This window comes from Strigops habroptila, chromosome 2 (assembly GCF_004027225.2).
Source record: "Strigops habroptila isolate Jane chromosome 2, bStrHab1.2.pri, whole genome shotgun sequence".
Classification (NCBI taxonomy): Eukaryota; Metazoa; Chordata; class Aves; order Psittaciformes; family Psittacidae; genus Strigops; species Strigops habroptila.
This window is the reverse complement of record NC_044278.2, coordinates 109,612,460-109,628,914: the sequence shown is the minus strand read 5'-3', so window position 1 is coordinate 109,628,914 and position 16,455 is coordinate 109,612,460. Positions and strand designations below refer to the sequence as shown.

Genomic DNA, 16,455 nt, shown 5'->3' with positions numbered 1-16,455 from the left:
TCAGCCCATAGGACATGGATTGTTCCACACACTCCGTTTGTGGCTAAACTAATGGGCCAAGCAGAAGGCTGAGCAGTTTCCCCATGACAAACCATGACACCCACCTTCAGGGAAGGCTGACCTCCTCAGCAGCTTCCATTGCTCTCCAGGCAGGACACAGCCCCTCACGTCCACTTGTCTCCAAGTGATTTCAAAACCTGTTCTAATACACTCTTTTTTTCCCTGAAAATGCATAGTAATTTCACCAACAATTTTTTAAAAACAGACTATCAGTAAATTCAGCTAGAAACTAATTTAAACCCATTAAAAAATAACCTCCAGCCTAAAGGGGAGAAGTGGAAACATTCTGTTACATTCTACAGTAAATAAGTTTCACAAAGCTGATTTAAAAGCAATTACTGACAAGCCATTTTCAGCCTTGTTTCCTAAACATACAAAGCTTTTACGAGAGTATTATAAAGCTTGAAGTTCCTGTTACAATTTCGCACAGCTCTTTCACTAATTTCAACCAAGCTTAATGAGGAACAGAGAACACCAATGTAATACATGCTTCTAACAGCCCCAGAATTGCTGACGGTCAGAGAGAAACCAAATTACTGTATTGACTGAGGGGAAAAAATTAAACGGAATTTGGCCTGATCTATCTGGAGAGACAGAAACCAGCTGACTGTCCTGCATGGACTTATTAGCTGGCTAGTCACACAGTTACCAGCTGGGCATGGCATGGGCTACCTCTTCTCCAGTTTAACAGAAAGAGATAGAAGTAGTATTGCAGTGGGCAGGGTGGAAGTGTTGGAGGCTTCTGCTGATGACATGAAGGGAAGATTCTTCATTGAATGATGCCTAGGGAATACAGCACAAGAGCCGAGCTTTCTTCAGAGGGAAAAAGGACAAGGGATGTGAACCCAAAGATGATATTTCATGAACTTTTGCAATAACATGGTTTTGCTTGCTAGGGATAGATCTGAACAAACTTCAAGGATTTAAACAAGTTTAACTGCAGGAAAACATGGTCCCCAATGTATGATGTTTCCAGATTTCAGAGAGAGGGTTTGCATCTAACATTTTAGTATCTTCCATCTTAAATAAACCTCTTATTGGCTTTACATTCAAACCCCTACCCTGCAGTTTGGGAGTTTTAGTTCAACACATAAATGCTGAAGAACTTGGAAATTCTGGAACAGATAAGAACTTCAAGGATTAATTATTTTTGATTGAATAATTTTTCTTTAGGCCTCAGCAATAGCTTTTCATAAGCTTGGTGAAAAATATTTCTTTCTTAATGCGCTAACTCCCATTGGAACCTAGGTAACTTTCAGGATACTCCAGTGGTGACAAGAGTAAGTAGGGAAAAGTGTAACATGGTGTGTGAGTATTCTGCTATCTACCTCTTCAAGGAAATGTTCAAATAAATTACTTTAATATCTTCCACATTGTAAGAAAGGCAGATTGCTTTTTTTTTTTTTTTTCCTAGTTGGAAATGCTTGAAAAATTAAATAGGTTATTCTGATATAAATATGTAAAAGCCTGGAATTTTTCTCTTTTGCTTCACTAAAATATATGTAAGAATGTCTATAAAAGGAAATTTGCAAAAATAACCAGTTAATGTAGGAAAAGTTAAGATTTATGCTTTTAATCTTTCATGACTGGGCTTACCAAGATTCCACTGGAATTCTAAAAGAGGCAAATGGAATATTAAAATTATCTCAAATTAACTGTTCTTCAGCAGGTAAAGAATAAATATCTTTACTTGAGTGGTATCTCCTCCATGCTGTAGACCCAGAGGATTTGTCACTCTGTTTTTTCAATAAAGAATTGGAATGATTTAATTTCTGAATCTGTTGTAGAAATGTGAGCTAGACTTGAGCAAAACAGAAATATGGCTTTAAGTGAATTGTTAATGTTCTGTTGCATTTCTTCAACATTTAGGTTATCTCTCGCTTTCTTCTTCCTTAGAGTCAATTGACAGTTTTTCCCCAAGTTTCCTTATAAGTTCTGCCAGATCCTCAGAATTTTGAGATTTTTCCTCAAGGAGTTCATATCGGAGACTTGAGATGTCCTGTTTAATTTCCTTCAGTTCACCTGTAACAGACGTTAGAAGACCACACTAGTAAGAAACAAAGGAAAAAACCAGCATATCCAAATATCTCACAGTTATCATGAGCTTTCGCTGGATTTCTTTCCTGAAACAGAAAAAGCAGATTTCTGCTACTCATTGGTGAATGGTGGCTTAGGGATAGTAATACGAAAATACAGTTCAGGAATCAAATCTGAAGGCAAAAGTGTGACAGACCACGAGTTCACAAGACTCAAATGATCCATTAAATGGAATCTGTTGCTCTGCTGAGATCACAGATAAGAGAGATCATAGAATCACAGAATCATTTAGGGTGGAAAAGACCTTGAGTCCAACTGTTAATTTAGCACTGCCAAGTCCACCACTAAACCATGTCCCTAAGGGCCACATCTACATGTCTTTTAATATGTCCAGGGATGGTGGCTTTATCACATCTCTGGGGAGCTGGTTCCAATGCTTGACAACCCTTTCAGAGAAGGAACTTTTCCTAACATCGAATCTAAACCTTCCCTGGTGCAACTTGGGGCCATTTCCTCTTGTTCTATTGCTTGTTACATGGGAGAAGAGGCTGACACACACCTCGCTGCAACGTCCTTACATGAAGCTGTTGAGAGCGATAAGGTCTCCCCTCAGCCTCCTTTTCTCCAGAGTAAACAACCTCAGTTCTCTCAGCCGTTCCTCATAACACATGTTCTCCAGATCCTTCACCAGCTTTGCTGCCCTTCTCTGGCCACACTCCAGCAACTCAGTATCTCCCTTGTAGTGAGGGGCCCAGAATTGAACACAGGGAGATGACCACTGCCCTAGTTCTGCTGGCCACACTATTGCTGATACAGGCCAGGATGCTCTTGGCCTTCTTGGCCAACTGGGCACAAGCTGGCTCATGTTCGGCTGTCAGTTGGCCAGTATTTACAGGTTCTTTTCTGCAAATCATGCTGATCAGGAGTGCCTGAGTCCTCTTGGACAGCAATAAGACCCCTCACTGTCCGAAACAGAACGGTCTTCTCCTCTTTCTGCTGCACTATGTCAAACAGATGAGAACATTCCTGTGAAGTGCATTCACTAGCTGTTTCCAGCTAATAAATCACACACACAAAAAAAGGCTGAAGCATGTGTATCCCCATATATGAATCAGCAATAAGAACACACAACGGGGAATTTGTAAAGGAGTGCCCCAAACCAGCTGCTGCGTTAAACACAGCTTCACCATGGGAAATGCATGGGTATTACTAGAAGTAGCAACATGTTTCACAAGAAGTTCAGATCAGTAGTAGTATTTTGTGATGGGAGAGCAGAGACAGAAAGCCGCATCTCTTCCTTAACTTCAATTTCATGTTAATTTTACATCTTGAACTTGTCTAGCAGATTAAGTATTTTGGTAACATTTTTTCAAGTGACATATATAATCACTTTAGTTTGTTTTGATTCTCTGTCTAAGGATAAACATACAATTCATCAACTTACCTTCATTGACTTCATCACTCTCCTTATCTATCTGAGCTTTCAGTACATATCTTTTAATGAGGCGCTTCATTATTTTCTGCAGAGAAGAAAGGAAGTTTTCTTAGTTGGACTTTCTAGTGACATTTTAAAATATGAGCTCTTACATTGTGTTGCATTCAGATACTTCAACGTAGGACTTGCCAGGTTAAAGGAATATAATGTAAAAATCTCTGCTTTCATCTATGGTAGATATTTAAATTTTTTTATGAATCTGCGCATATATTTACATGAAAGTTAGAAAACTAAACACATCTTACAAATGTAATAATTCACAAAGCGTAACCTAATACTGAAGTCTATGAGAATAATTAATAAATACAGTTGCAGCTTTGCTCTCCATGTAGGTGAAACCATCTAGCCTTTACTGCTACTAGAAGATAATTCGCAGTGCTTACTGCTAAACCCTTTTGCCATTAATTTACTTTATTTTATTTTTTTTAGATTATATTCTATAAGTTATCTCTTCCCAATGCTAGGCTTGGAGAAGATGGGCCCCACAATTCTAAGTGTCATTTAAGCATCTCAGCTGGGACTCATTTAACCAAATACAGTTACTTTCTAATGTAAATATGCGTATCTGTGGCAGTCACCTTTAATTCCCTCTATGGACAGAAAAAGCAAACCTGAGAGCACAGTTCATCTCAGACAACTAAAATTAATCAAATAAATCACACCATTAGAATGACTACCCTCTCTGCTAATAATAAGGGGAAGCTAGGGCAGAAAATTCTAATGTAAACTTTACTTTTCCAGGAAAATGGATTCCACCCCTGATTCTCCCATTACTTCAAATTACTTGAGTAAGAACACAGTATCTAATTACCTTTGAGGATCTGTCTTTCCTTTCTACTTTGGGTTTAGTATTTTCATATGATGCAACCCATGACAACACAATACTTTTTGTTTTTCATTACAAGACACAAAATATACATAGGTTTATGTGTCTGGTTTTGTCTCCACAATAACAGACCTGACCAGAGTTGGTTGTGAGGTGAATCATCCATGATTAGAGATTCCGGACCATCACTACAGTCATGCTTGCAGGGTCAGCAGCTGTACTGTTTAGTCTAATAATACAAGAATATTTCAAATACAAAGCCACACATCCTCACATTTATGGATACATTTGTAATCTTAATATCTGTCACTGCATAATGAAATTGGCTGTGAAAAAGTCAGGAAGTTTTTGGAATGGGCTTGTGCAGACACCGTATGTACAATGTAATAGTGCAGCTGAGCTAGCCTGCCCAAGGGGAAAAACCTTTTTCTTTCTTACAGGACTTGTTTTCTACACCCTTTTGCATTCAGATGGTCTTGTTCTATTGCCCAGGCAGCTCTTGTTTCTTCATTTCCACCAGCTTTGCAGTATTACAGGAAGGAAAGGAGCAGCCTCTGGACCATAACAGCTGAGCTTTATGTGGACTGTGTTGGGTCTTTTTATACTTAACTGCACAAAGGTTTGCACTACAGTTGTTTGGGAGACAAAGAATAAACAGACTGTACTGACAGCATAAAGGCTGAAAGGTATTTGCAGTGCATGAGGTATTGTATAGAGATGTGACACAATAAGCTGAGCTGCTTCAGCAGATGGAACAGGAAGATTCTGTGATTCTTTTTGCTTTTTCTAATTCACACTGTGCAGTTGAGGACTCAACCTATCTCTAAAATTAAAAACATTTTTCAAGAGCTTTAAAATGCTGCACATTAAAGGTAGCATTTAATAAACTACGAGAGGAGAAAAACATCCTGATTGTACTGGAAATGCCTAAATAATTGCATTTATTTATGATATATACAAGGTCTGTGGATTATTCTTGATTCATGTTATTTAACATAAATTCAACACTGTCCTCATGCTGTCAGTCTGCCAGTTCTATACTTAATCTCATTTAAAAATAAACTGTTTTTTTACCTGGTATTGCCTTGGAGGATTGTTTAAACTGTTTAAGTGGATTTCATCTGAGCTTCTTATACTTGATTGTTTCCTTTGACCAAGCTGAAATGGAAACATTATTTACAGTACAAAATAAATAGAAGCACAATATGGTTAAATTATCTCATGCATATATTGTATGACAGAACATTAACTGTAAGCTCAATTTGGGAAGTATTCAATTACTGTGGTAAAGTCCTCATGAAACAAACCCTTTCAGACTGTGATGCAGGAAAGTGATAACTGGGAAGTTTTCTCCCTTTGCTCTGCCTCTCAACTACCCCTAACACGCCCAACAGATCAAAGCAGAGCAGACACTTCCTCATAGCCTTTCCCTCTGTGCAGGAGGTGGATCCACATCAGGAGAAAGGCAACACTGGTGCACCAGCTTCATAGGCAATGGATGAAGGAGTCAGGGCATGGTGTGGGAGAAGTCAAGGAAGAAGGAGAGGTAGCAGCATTATCCTTTTCCTTTCTTTCATAGCACTTGATCACATCTAATGTCACCTACACTACCACAAAATACACAAGGAGTTTGCTTTTGCACTCACTTGCACTAATGGCTGAATGTGATCTGTTATTCAGTTCATGCCAGGGACCGCAAAATTATCAGCTGACATTTTTGAGTAGCATCTTCTTTATTAAATGTGCTGAAAGGGTATCACTCTCTGATGAAACACCAAGGATACAAACTGCAGGCTTCGTTACTGATTTACATCTTTGAGGACTAAAGCATGAAAAAATGGTGAACTGAGGCTCCAGCTGAATGACCAGGCTGCAGTAAGAGTGAAAAGCAACTGTCGAAATGAATATTACTTTAGACTGATAATGGGGTCAGCTCAATGATTAGTAGTTCAAGGAATTAAAAAGAAAGTGAAATATAAATTGTGACTGATCTGGATGAGGAATAAACGGGACTTAGTCTGCAGCTGTGATACTATTCATGATCCTGTTACTTACCAGTTTACATTTAAAGTACAACTGCGTTTAATTTTATTATTTTTATTATTTATTAAAGTATTTTTTTTAGTATTTACTATGTATTTTATTATGTATTTGAAATGTAATCTGGCATGCTGGTCACTGGTTTCAAATTTATGTAACATTGGTTTATTTCAAAAGTTAATCCAATGCTTAACTAAAACTTGATGTGGTGAAATGAGTTGTGACAAACGGCAAACTTACAAAACCAGACACACTAACACTTTTATCTTAAATTTGACCCTTCAGGACTCTGTTTTTTTTTAGCATAATAATGTACTTTTATTTAGCTACAGACAGCACCTTGGAAGTTGGCAAATAAATTAGAAGTGTATCACTCTATTAAATCTGCTTATGTGTAGCAGTAACAGGACAGGACATCTGTTGCACTTTGCTGAATGACCACTTGGTGGCAGAGATTGCCAAGATTTCATTATCACGTCATTTTTACACAAAATTTTTACAATCTCTTTAAGCTTCATGCCTATGGCTTTTTCCTTTCCCCAAAATTACTACTAAACTCAGTCTGTCACATTGATGACTGAACTAGAATTCGTATTTTAAGTTACTATCTATTGAACATTTGCACATGAGTAACAGGAGGGGAAAAAATGTAATTTAAATAAAACCACAACATAAACCCTAATAAAAATAACTCTCCCCCAGGTATTGTGTGAAAAAGCAATGCAGCACACATGGATCATTGCTCCTATAAAACACCTTCTTTGAACTTGCTTTCTCTCCCATTATTTAAAATTCAGTGCAATCAGAAGAGTAATGTAAGTACTGCAGCTGTTTTGTGTAACACTTTGTTAACATCCAGTTAACAGTTTTCAGAAGCAGCTGACAACTTGCAGTGCCAGTAGATTGTATGTGCTCAGACCAGTAGGAAGGGTTCCCAGAAAATGACTCAATTTGTGTTCCCATAACCAGGGGTCACTTGTAAAAATTTCAGAAACTATTTCATACTAGGTAAGTAAAATTTAACATTTTTTATTGTTTGAATGAGGGTTTAAAATTATTTCAATAACTAGTTCTTCCTTATTTCTATTCTGAAGGGCCATGTTTTAGGAAAAAGTATTAAATACATCATCTATCAGTTTTTAGCTCAGGAAGATGAACAAGTTCTGCAACTCTTAAACCATAAATTTTCTCATTCACACGTGTGCTTTCCAATCTAGAACCTAGGTTTCTTTAAAACTTGCCTTTTTCTTCATTTATTTCTCCCCTTTTTTGGTTTGAGTTTCTTGCTCACTTGATTTTTAAAGCACCAATTCTAGCCTGAAACAGAAGAAATCTGCAGGTTTTAATCAACAGCCTGAAAGAAAACATTTTTGCAGCCTTTGTTATTATATGTAGATATGGCTCAAGAAATTAGTTTCTGGTGTGCTACACTTTGAACACAGCTATGTAAATCACTTGCTGTCTAGCACTGATGGCATCTGGCTTCATTTTCTGCCAAAGGTAATGAGGGCAGAGCTGGCTCCAGGGGCAGAACTACCCTTCACATCCTAATTCTTGTCTTTACACTCACCCTGTTGCTGCTGCTACTTTTGCACTGAGAAGATGCAGGCCCTGCAGGAGAAAGACCCACAGGCTGGGGGTGAAGCAGTAAACTCAAGAGCGTGTTAACATTTCTGGGTATTGTAATCCAATGTCTTCTATCACTAAACTTCTAGTGTCCTCCCAAGTAGCACTTGCACTAGAGCAACTGTCTCCCTTCCTATGCAGAGTTTGGCAAATAGAGTGGTCTGGGGACAATAGCTTGCAGCAACCCTACTTTGGGAGGAAAACTACTTGAATAGGGGCAAGCTGTTCCTGAGTCTGCCTCAGTGCCCAGATACGCTCTCTGTCATATTTAATTTACTAGCACAGACACAGCCAACAAATCTTGGGTCTGGTACTGCCAGATCTTTTCTTATCTTTGCACAGCTCACTGAGTTTATAACAGCTCCTTGCAGAAGTACCTCCTTGCTCAGCACTCACAGCAGCACCAACCTGCCTAGCTCAGCATAGGATGAGTCCAAAGTCAAAACCCAAAAAGCCTAAGAATGTCTTTGAGAAGATGCCATAAAACAGCCTCAACAATAACGAATCACCAACAGTGGGTCAAACGTGACACAAAAATATTTTAGTTACGTTTCAGAAGTGCGAAGGATGGCAGCATCTGATAGATTCAGATAAAGTCAGCCCCACAGTATGTGGTGGTCCAAAAGGCAAGTAAAAGTGTAATCCTCTGGCAGTATCAAGTCACCCTTCTGAAAAAGCTGAGGAATGAATAGGTGTGGTTCAGCTGCTTTATTTATGGTTTTCAATGTAAAAGCTTTTCTTTTTTTTTTTAATTTGATTTACACTTTTATAGCTTCCTTGGCTAGAGAGTAAGCACTTAGCATTAGCATTTCACTTAGCATTAGCTATACTACAATCTGCAGTGAGCAGAACGCATTAACATCTGAATTGTTAGGTTTGAATATTATTTTGGAAGGTAATGAAAAAATACAGCTTCTTTCCTTAGGGTGTAAGAACAGGATTTTAAAGAGTATCTGTTTTACAGCAACATAAATTTCACATTAAAAAGTCATTAAAAATAAGCTTCTAACTCAGTGCTTTCAAAGTCACAAATTAAGTGAATTAGGAAAAAAAAAAAAACCCTTTGATTTGTTGTTTCTTGTCAACACTCAATTTGAAGTTTATATGCACCTCCTTAAAGTCATGATTTTTCAGTGACGTCTATCACTCATGGAAGTTGTGAAACCAACTTGCATCAAGTAGCCTGATGAAAAGTTTTGCAAATGTCAGAGTCATCAAAAACTTCAGCAAATGCAGTCTCACCTCCATTGACTGTTAAATACATGAGGATTAGACTTCTCCCAAAAAAATAATTGAGACCTGTGAAATGCTAGAAAAATTACTGGTAACACACATGAGACAACTGAAGTTAATAAGAATCTTGACTTTGGTGACAGTGTTTGTAATATCTGCATTTGTTTTTACAGACTATTATGAACTTAACCAGATACAGAGGCTTGTTATAGACACAGTATTTTTCCCTAGGATTGCAATCACTTTCTTTTCTTTACTCTTCAACTTATAACTGGATGGAAAAAGTGCTTGTGACATTGATGACAGAGAGCTGATAGATGCATGTAAATTCTTTACTGATTCCCAGTCTAATAACGAATGACTCTTGACTACAGACTCAAGAACTCCTTCCCTTGAAAAGACCTCTGCTTAGACAACTGCCTATTTTAACAAAGATCGTTCCACATAAAAAGGAAACTAAAATTTGTCTGCCACAAATAAATGACACATTTGTTTCTGCCACCATGACAAACCTTTCTTTTTTGTGTGAATGTTACTGTATGTTCAACTTTCTATTCACTACGTCTTATTGGTTGTCTTGGAAAGCTCTTCTTCCCTAACGTGTTACAACAGTGCTAGTCTTTATACTTCCAAAACCACCTAATGCCATGTTTTATGCCCCATGTTCTCCTAAAGAAATTAATTTGATTCATACCAAGACACTGCAGGAAAAACAGACTGACTACGAACTCTTTAAATAAGCCCGTGAGATACAGCAATGAATCAATTTAAATGCTGTTCCTGCACTTGTGTAAATAAAACATAACAGAATGCTACACAATAAAAAGCAGCTGCATTCTCAGTGGAAGCAGCAACAGGCTTGTATTGGGTTTGCATGGCAAGGTTTCGGTAGTGGGGGCAGCTACAGCGGCAGCGTCTTTGAGAAGCTGCTAGAAGCTTCCTCCATGTCCCATAGACTGAACACCAGCTGGCCCCAAGGCAGACTCACCACTGGTCAAGGGTAACATAGTTAAGAAGGGGAAAAAGTTACTGTGCAACAGCAGCCAGAGACAGGAGGGAAGGACTCACACTGAAGAAGTTCATGGAGGACTGTCTCCTGTGGGAGAGACCCTACGCTGCTGGAGCAGGGGAAGAGTATAAGGAGTCCTCCCCTGAGGAGAAGTAGTGGCAGAGATGTGTGATGACCTGACCACAACCCCTGTTCCCTGTCCCCCTGTGCCACTTGGGGAGGGAGGAGGTAGAGAATTCAGTAGTGAGTTGAGCCCAGGAAGAAGTGAGGGTTGAGGGAAGGTGTTCTAAGATTTGGTTTTACTTCTCATTACTCTACTCTGATTTGATGAGTAATACATAAAATATATATAAAAGATAACAGGAAAGGATTCTATAGATACGTAGCAAATAAAAGACAGACTAGGGACAATGTAGGCCCTCTCCAGAAGCTATCAGGAGAACTGGCTACCATGGATTTGGAGAAGGCTGAGGTTCTTAATGACTTCTTTGCCTCAGTCTTCACCAGCAAATGCTCTGACCACACAACCCAAGTCTTGGAAAGCAAATGCAGGGACTGTGAGAACGAAGACCTTAGGCCCACTGTAGGAGAGGATCAGGTTCGAGACCATCTTAAGAACCTGAACGTGCACAAGTCCATGGGACCTGATGAAATCCATCCACGGGTCCTGAAGGAGCTGGCGAATGAAGTTGCTAAGCCACTGTCCATCATATTCGAAAAATCCTGGCAGTCAGGTGAAGTTCCCGATGACTGGAAGAAGGGTAATATAACCCCCATTTTCAAGAAGGGGAAGGTGGAAGACCCGGGGAACTACAGACCAGTCAGTCTCACCTCTGTGCCTGGCAAAATCTTGGAGCAGATTCTCCTGGAAAACATGCTAAGGCACATGAAAAACAACGAGGTGGTTGGTGACAGCCAACATGGCTTCACTAAGGGGAAATCCTGCCTGACCAATTTGGTGGCCTTCTATGATGGAGCCACGGAACTGATGGACAGGGGCAGAGCAGTTGATGTCATCTACCTGGACTTGTGCAAAGCATTCGACACTGTCCCACATGACATCCTTGTCTCTAAATTGGAGAGACATCAATTTGATAGATGGACCACTCGGTGGATAAAAAACTGGCTCGATGGCCGCACGCAAAGAGTTGTGGTAAATGGCTCGATGTCCAGTTGGAAACCTGTAACGAGTGGTGTCCCTCAGGGATCGGTGTTGGGACCGGTCCTGTTCAACATCTTTGTCGGTGACATGGACAGTGGGATTGAGTGCGCCCTCAGCAAGTTTGCCGATGACACCAAGCTGTGTGGTTCGGTTGATACGCTGGAGGGAAGGGACGCCATCCAGAGGGACCTTGACACGCTTGTGAGGTGGGCCGATGCCAACCTTATGAAGTTTAACCAAGCCAAGTGCAAGGTCCTACACCTGGGTCGGGGCAACCCCAGGCACTGCTACAGGCTGGGCAGAGAAGAGATTCAGAGCAGCCCTGCAGAAAAGGACTTGGGGGTGTTGGTTGACGAGAAGCTTAACATGAGCCGGCAGTGTGCGCTCGCAGCCCAGAAAGCCAACCATATCCTGGGCTGCATCAAAAGAAGCGTGACCAGCAGGTCGAAGGAGGTGATCCTGCCCCTCTGCTCTGCTCTTGTGAGACCCCACTTGGAGTACTGCGTACAGTTCTGGTGTCCTCAACATAAAAAGGACATGGAGCTGTTGGAGCGAGTCCAGAGGAGGGCCACGAGGATGATAAGAGGGCTGGAGCACCTCCCATATGAAGACAGGCTGAGAAAGTTGGGGCTGTTCAGCCTGGAGAAGAGAAGGCTGCGTGGTGACCTCATAGCAGCCTTCCAGTATCTGAAGGGGGTCTACAAGGATGCTGGGGAGGGACTCTTCCTTAGGGACTGTAGTGGTAGGACAAGGGGTAATGGGTTCAAACTTAAACAGAGGAAGTTTAGATTAGATATAAGGAAGAAGTTCTTTACAGTGAGGGTGGTGAAGCACTGGAATGGGTTGCCCAGGGAGGTTGTGGATGCTCCATCCCTGGCGGTGTTCAAGGCCAGGTTGGACAGAGCCTTGAGCCACACGGTTTAGGGCAAGGTGTCCCTGCCCAGGGCACGGGGGTTGGAACTAGATGATCTTAAGGTCCTTTCCAACCCTTACGATTCTATGATTCTATGATTCTATCCTGCCCTCTACTCTGCTCTTGTGAGACCTCACTTGGAGTACTGTGTACAGTTCTGGTGTCCTCAACATAAAGAGGACATGGAGCTGTTGGAGCGAGTCCAGAGGAGGGCCACGAGGATGATAAGAGGGCTGGAGCACCTCCCGTATGAAGACAGGCTGAGAGAGTTGGGGCTGTTCAGCTTGGAGAAGAGAAGGCTGCGTGGTGACCTCATAGCAGCCTTCCAGTATCTGAAGGGGGCCTACAAGGATGCTGGGGAGGGACTCTTCCTTAGGGACTGTAGTGGTAGGACAAGGGGTAATGGGTTCAAACTTAAACAGGGGAAGTTTAGATTAGATATAAGGAAGAAATTCTTTACAGTGAGGGTGGTGAAGCACTGGAATGGGTTGCCCAGGGAGGTTGTGAATGCTCCATCCCTGGCGGTGTTCAAGGCCAGGTTGGACAGAGCCTTGAACCACGTGGTTTAGGGCAAGGTGTCCCTGCCCATGGCAGGGGGGTTGGAACTAGATGATCTTATGGTCCTTTCCAACCCTTACGATTCTATGATTCTATGTTTCTATATTAAACTAACTTCCCCAAGTCGAATCTGTTTTGCCCATGATGGTAACTGGTGGGTGATCTCTCCCTGTCCTTATCTTGACACATGAGACTTTCATTACATTTTCTCTCCCCTGTCCAGCTGAGGAGGACAGTGACAGAGCAGCTTTGGTGGGTGCTGGCCATCCAGCTAGGGTCAACCCATGACAAAGGGGGACATGTGAGGCATATGAGGGTAGTGTGAGTAATGACAAAGCTCACCTTAAGTTGGCATTTGCAAGGGCTGTAAGAAGAGCTTATACTGCTACAATAGCAGTATAAGGCTGAACAAGGAAAATGCGGGCCTGTTGCTCAGTGGGGCAGGGGATTTACTGACAGCGGATTCAGAAAGGGCTGAGAGACCTGATGCGTTCTTTGCCTCAGGCTTTACCAACAGTGTCTCAGGCCTCTGCACTTAGTGAAGGGATTTGAGGAGAAGGAGAATGAGCAGCTGTAGAGCAGGGTCAAGTCAGGGGTTACTTGAGAAAATTTGACCCAGGCAAGTTCACTGGACTCAATGGGCTGCATCCATGGATGCTGAGAGAGCAGATGAAGTCCTTGCAAATACGCTATTGTCTTTGAAAGACAATGTTGGGAAAGGTCCCCAAAAGATTGGAGAAAGACAAATGTCAAACCCGTCTTCAAAAAAGGTCAAAATGATACCTTTGCAAACACAGGCCACTCAACTTCCCTTCAGAAACTGGCAAAAGAATGTATTGAGTCCTCTTGGAGCACATTTCTGGACACATGGAAGAGCAGATGGTGACTGGGAAAAGTAAATGTGGATTTATGAAAAGTAAAACCTGTCTGACCATCTGTATGGCCTTCTGAGATAAAATGACTGGATTTGTAGATGAGGGAAAAGTTGGAGATGTCATCCACCTTGACTTTAGCAAGGGTTTTAACACTCTATCCTAGAATATTCTTGTATCCACATTAGGTTGTTACTGCCTGGGTGGGTGGACAACTAGATGGGCAAAATCCTGGCTGGATGGGTGCTTAAAATCCTGTGCTTAAGAGGGTAGTACAAGGGCTTGTCCTGGGACTTGCCCTTTGAAACATCTTTATCAAAGACGAAGTGTCAGAGAAGGTGTTGAAGCACACTCTTGTCAAAATTGCAGCCAAAGCCAAACTGGGGGGAGGGGGTGCGGAGCTGATTGATAGTCTTGAGGGCAGGGATGTCATCCAGGAGGACAGGGCTGATAGGAACCCTGTGAATTTCAGTAAGGACAAATGGGAAGGAATAACTCAATAGCACTGGCTGGAGAGTGGCTGGGGAGCACCTCAGAGAAAAGGACTGGGGCGAGGATGCTGGGGGACAGTTAGAAAGATATTAAAAAACTGCAGCAAGTTTGGCAGAGGGTCATAAAGATGTCTGGGGCTGGAATGCTTTTCCTGTGAAGAGACACTGAGAAATACGGGCTTGTTCAGAAGCAGAGATGGATTCAGGCATACCTAACAGCATCTAACTGTGTATCGGGAGATCACTGAGGAGATGGACCTGGGGTCTTCACAGTGCTGCAGGACAGAAGAGGGAGAGACAGTGGACATATTCGAATGAGAGGTAGAAGCAGCAACTTATTCACCATGAGGGACAGTCACAGGCAGTGGCACATGCTGCCCAGAGAGATTGTGCAGTCTCCATCCCTAGAGGTTTTCAAGATCTGACTGGATGAGGCCCTCAGCAACCTGGCCTGACCTCAGAGTTGACCCTGCTGTGAGCAGGAAGTTGGACCAGAGACCTCTTTAAGTCCCTCCTGGCCTGAATTTTCTCTGATTCTGTGACAAGAAGCAGGAAGAGCTGTAAATTAACAATGGTATTTCTGGGCTCAGAACTGATTACAGATGTAGACAAGTATTTATATAAAAAGAAAGTAAGAATTTAAGCCTGTACGTAGTGACTGACTTCAGTATGGGCTATGTTGGGAAAATCATGAGAACAGGTCAACAACAAAAATAAAGTTAAAATTTGTTTTATCTTTTCAAATTAGCAGTCAGTATACACATTATAAGATTACCTTGTTCATCTCTGCATCCTCCTGAAAGCTCTTCTTTTGGCACAGAAATGGTTTAGAAATACATTTTTTGATTCTGAGTAGAACATAAAGCAAAGATTTGGGGCTTGGCACTAAGTTGAAGGGTACTGGAAGAGTTCTCCCTTCCTCAAAGTAAGAAAACCAAAGTTTAGCCCTTGCAAATTTCCATTCTACATCAGCATCATCCTGTTAAACAGAAACATGGCTGTTAATAAACTGTTAATACCACCTTGACTATTGAAGATGCTCTAGCTAAACCTTATCTATGTTTTGAATGTAACTGGCTGAAGTTAATCTCAAACAGATCAAGAATTCTTTTATAATCTGTGAAAACTGAATTTCAATGAGTAGAACTGTTCTTATTAATCCATTTAAAATGACACAATTACAGAAGAAGAAAGCAGATTTGATTTAATTATTGGTTACTCCAGAGTGAGTGCTAACACTCTGCAATACAGCATTCACAGAGACAGATCTCTTTGTAAACACACTGATAAGAACAAAAGCTCTGATTTAAAAGCACACAGTACAATGCCTAAGTTAAAGCTTATGGCAACACTCAAACTGCTTGGAACACTGGCACCTCAGTAAGTAAAATGGAAAAATCCTATGTTAATGTAACAAAAACATAAATCTCTCATTAAGACTCTGATTTCTTATCTTACTGGTCTCTTCTATAGCAATAAGACTATTATCTGTTTTGTGAAGAAGACATAGTATTCGAACTTTAAATTAGAAATTTACTCTGTTAATTTAAACATGAAGTTAAAACAAGTTAGGTGATTCTCATCTAATTCCTTCCATTTGCTGGAATATATGATTAAATCAAGTATGTTATCATCACCATGGTTTATGTGTAACATTAATGATAGCCAAAACACTCACTTTATTCCTCCCTGTAAAGTTCAAGACGGTTTTCTGCAAAAAGGACTTATGTCACGTTCAAGGACATGACTCAATATTGCTGTAGCTTTTTTTAGAAGCTGTTTGTATCCAGTCACCACACTGTTGGATAATAGCCTGGTTTTTATTGTTCTGAACCTGATAGTTTGTTCTGTGGCCTCCTGAGTCAGAAGAATCTGAACCTCCCTCAAGAATGCATGTTGCTCTTGCTCAAGCTGGACAATGCTACAGCCACAAATGGGAGACCAGAACTTGCCACCAGAGTGGTGTCAAACCTGAGTCTGCTGCTTTGTGACAAGAGTGTCACCAGGGGAAAGCTGGGATGGCCTCGCTTCTGGAGATCTGCTTCATTTTTTTTTAAACAATGATAATGATTTAGCCCTTTGTTTTCCATGGCATGCAAAGTTCCTGCTGGTTTTCAGTAGCCCTGCTGATTA

General features: G+C 41.0%; 1 protein-coding gene across 5 annotated transcripts in view; it reads right to left on the bottom strand.

Annotated features, from left to right (window-relative positions):
- Window positions 1–1,406: 1,406 nt before the first annotated feature.
- TRPC6 (transient receptor potential cation channel subfamily C member 6) overlaps window positions 1,407–16,455 on the bottom strand; it is a 93,389-nt gene continuing 78,340 nt past the window's right edge. The window contains exons 9-13 of one of the 5 annotated variants that reach the window (XR_003989943.1): window positions 15,098–15,301; window positions 5,493–5,576; window positions 4,551–4,647; window positions 3,542–3,617; window positions 1,407–2,082 (exon numbers count right to left, since the gene is read on the bottom strand). Coding sequence is in view for 2 of the 5 variants with exons in the window: in XM_030475693.1 (XP_030331553.1) it covers window positions 1,931–2,082; window positions 3,542–3,617; window positions 5,493–5,576; window positions 15,098–15,301 (516 nt within the window). In the remaining 3 variants the exon portion in view is untranslated. Of the gene's footprint in view, window positions 2,083–3,539; window positions 5,577–15,097; window positions 15,302–16,455 lie in introns of those variants that run through there. The other 4 variants (XR_003989942.1, XM_030475693.1, XM_030475694.1 and 1 more) reach the window with 4 other exon arrangements.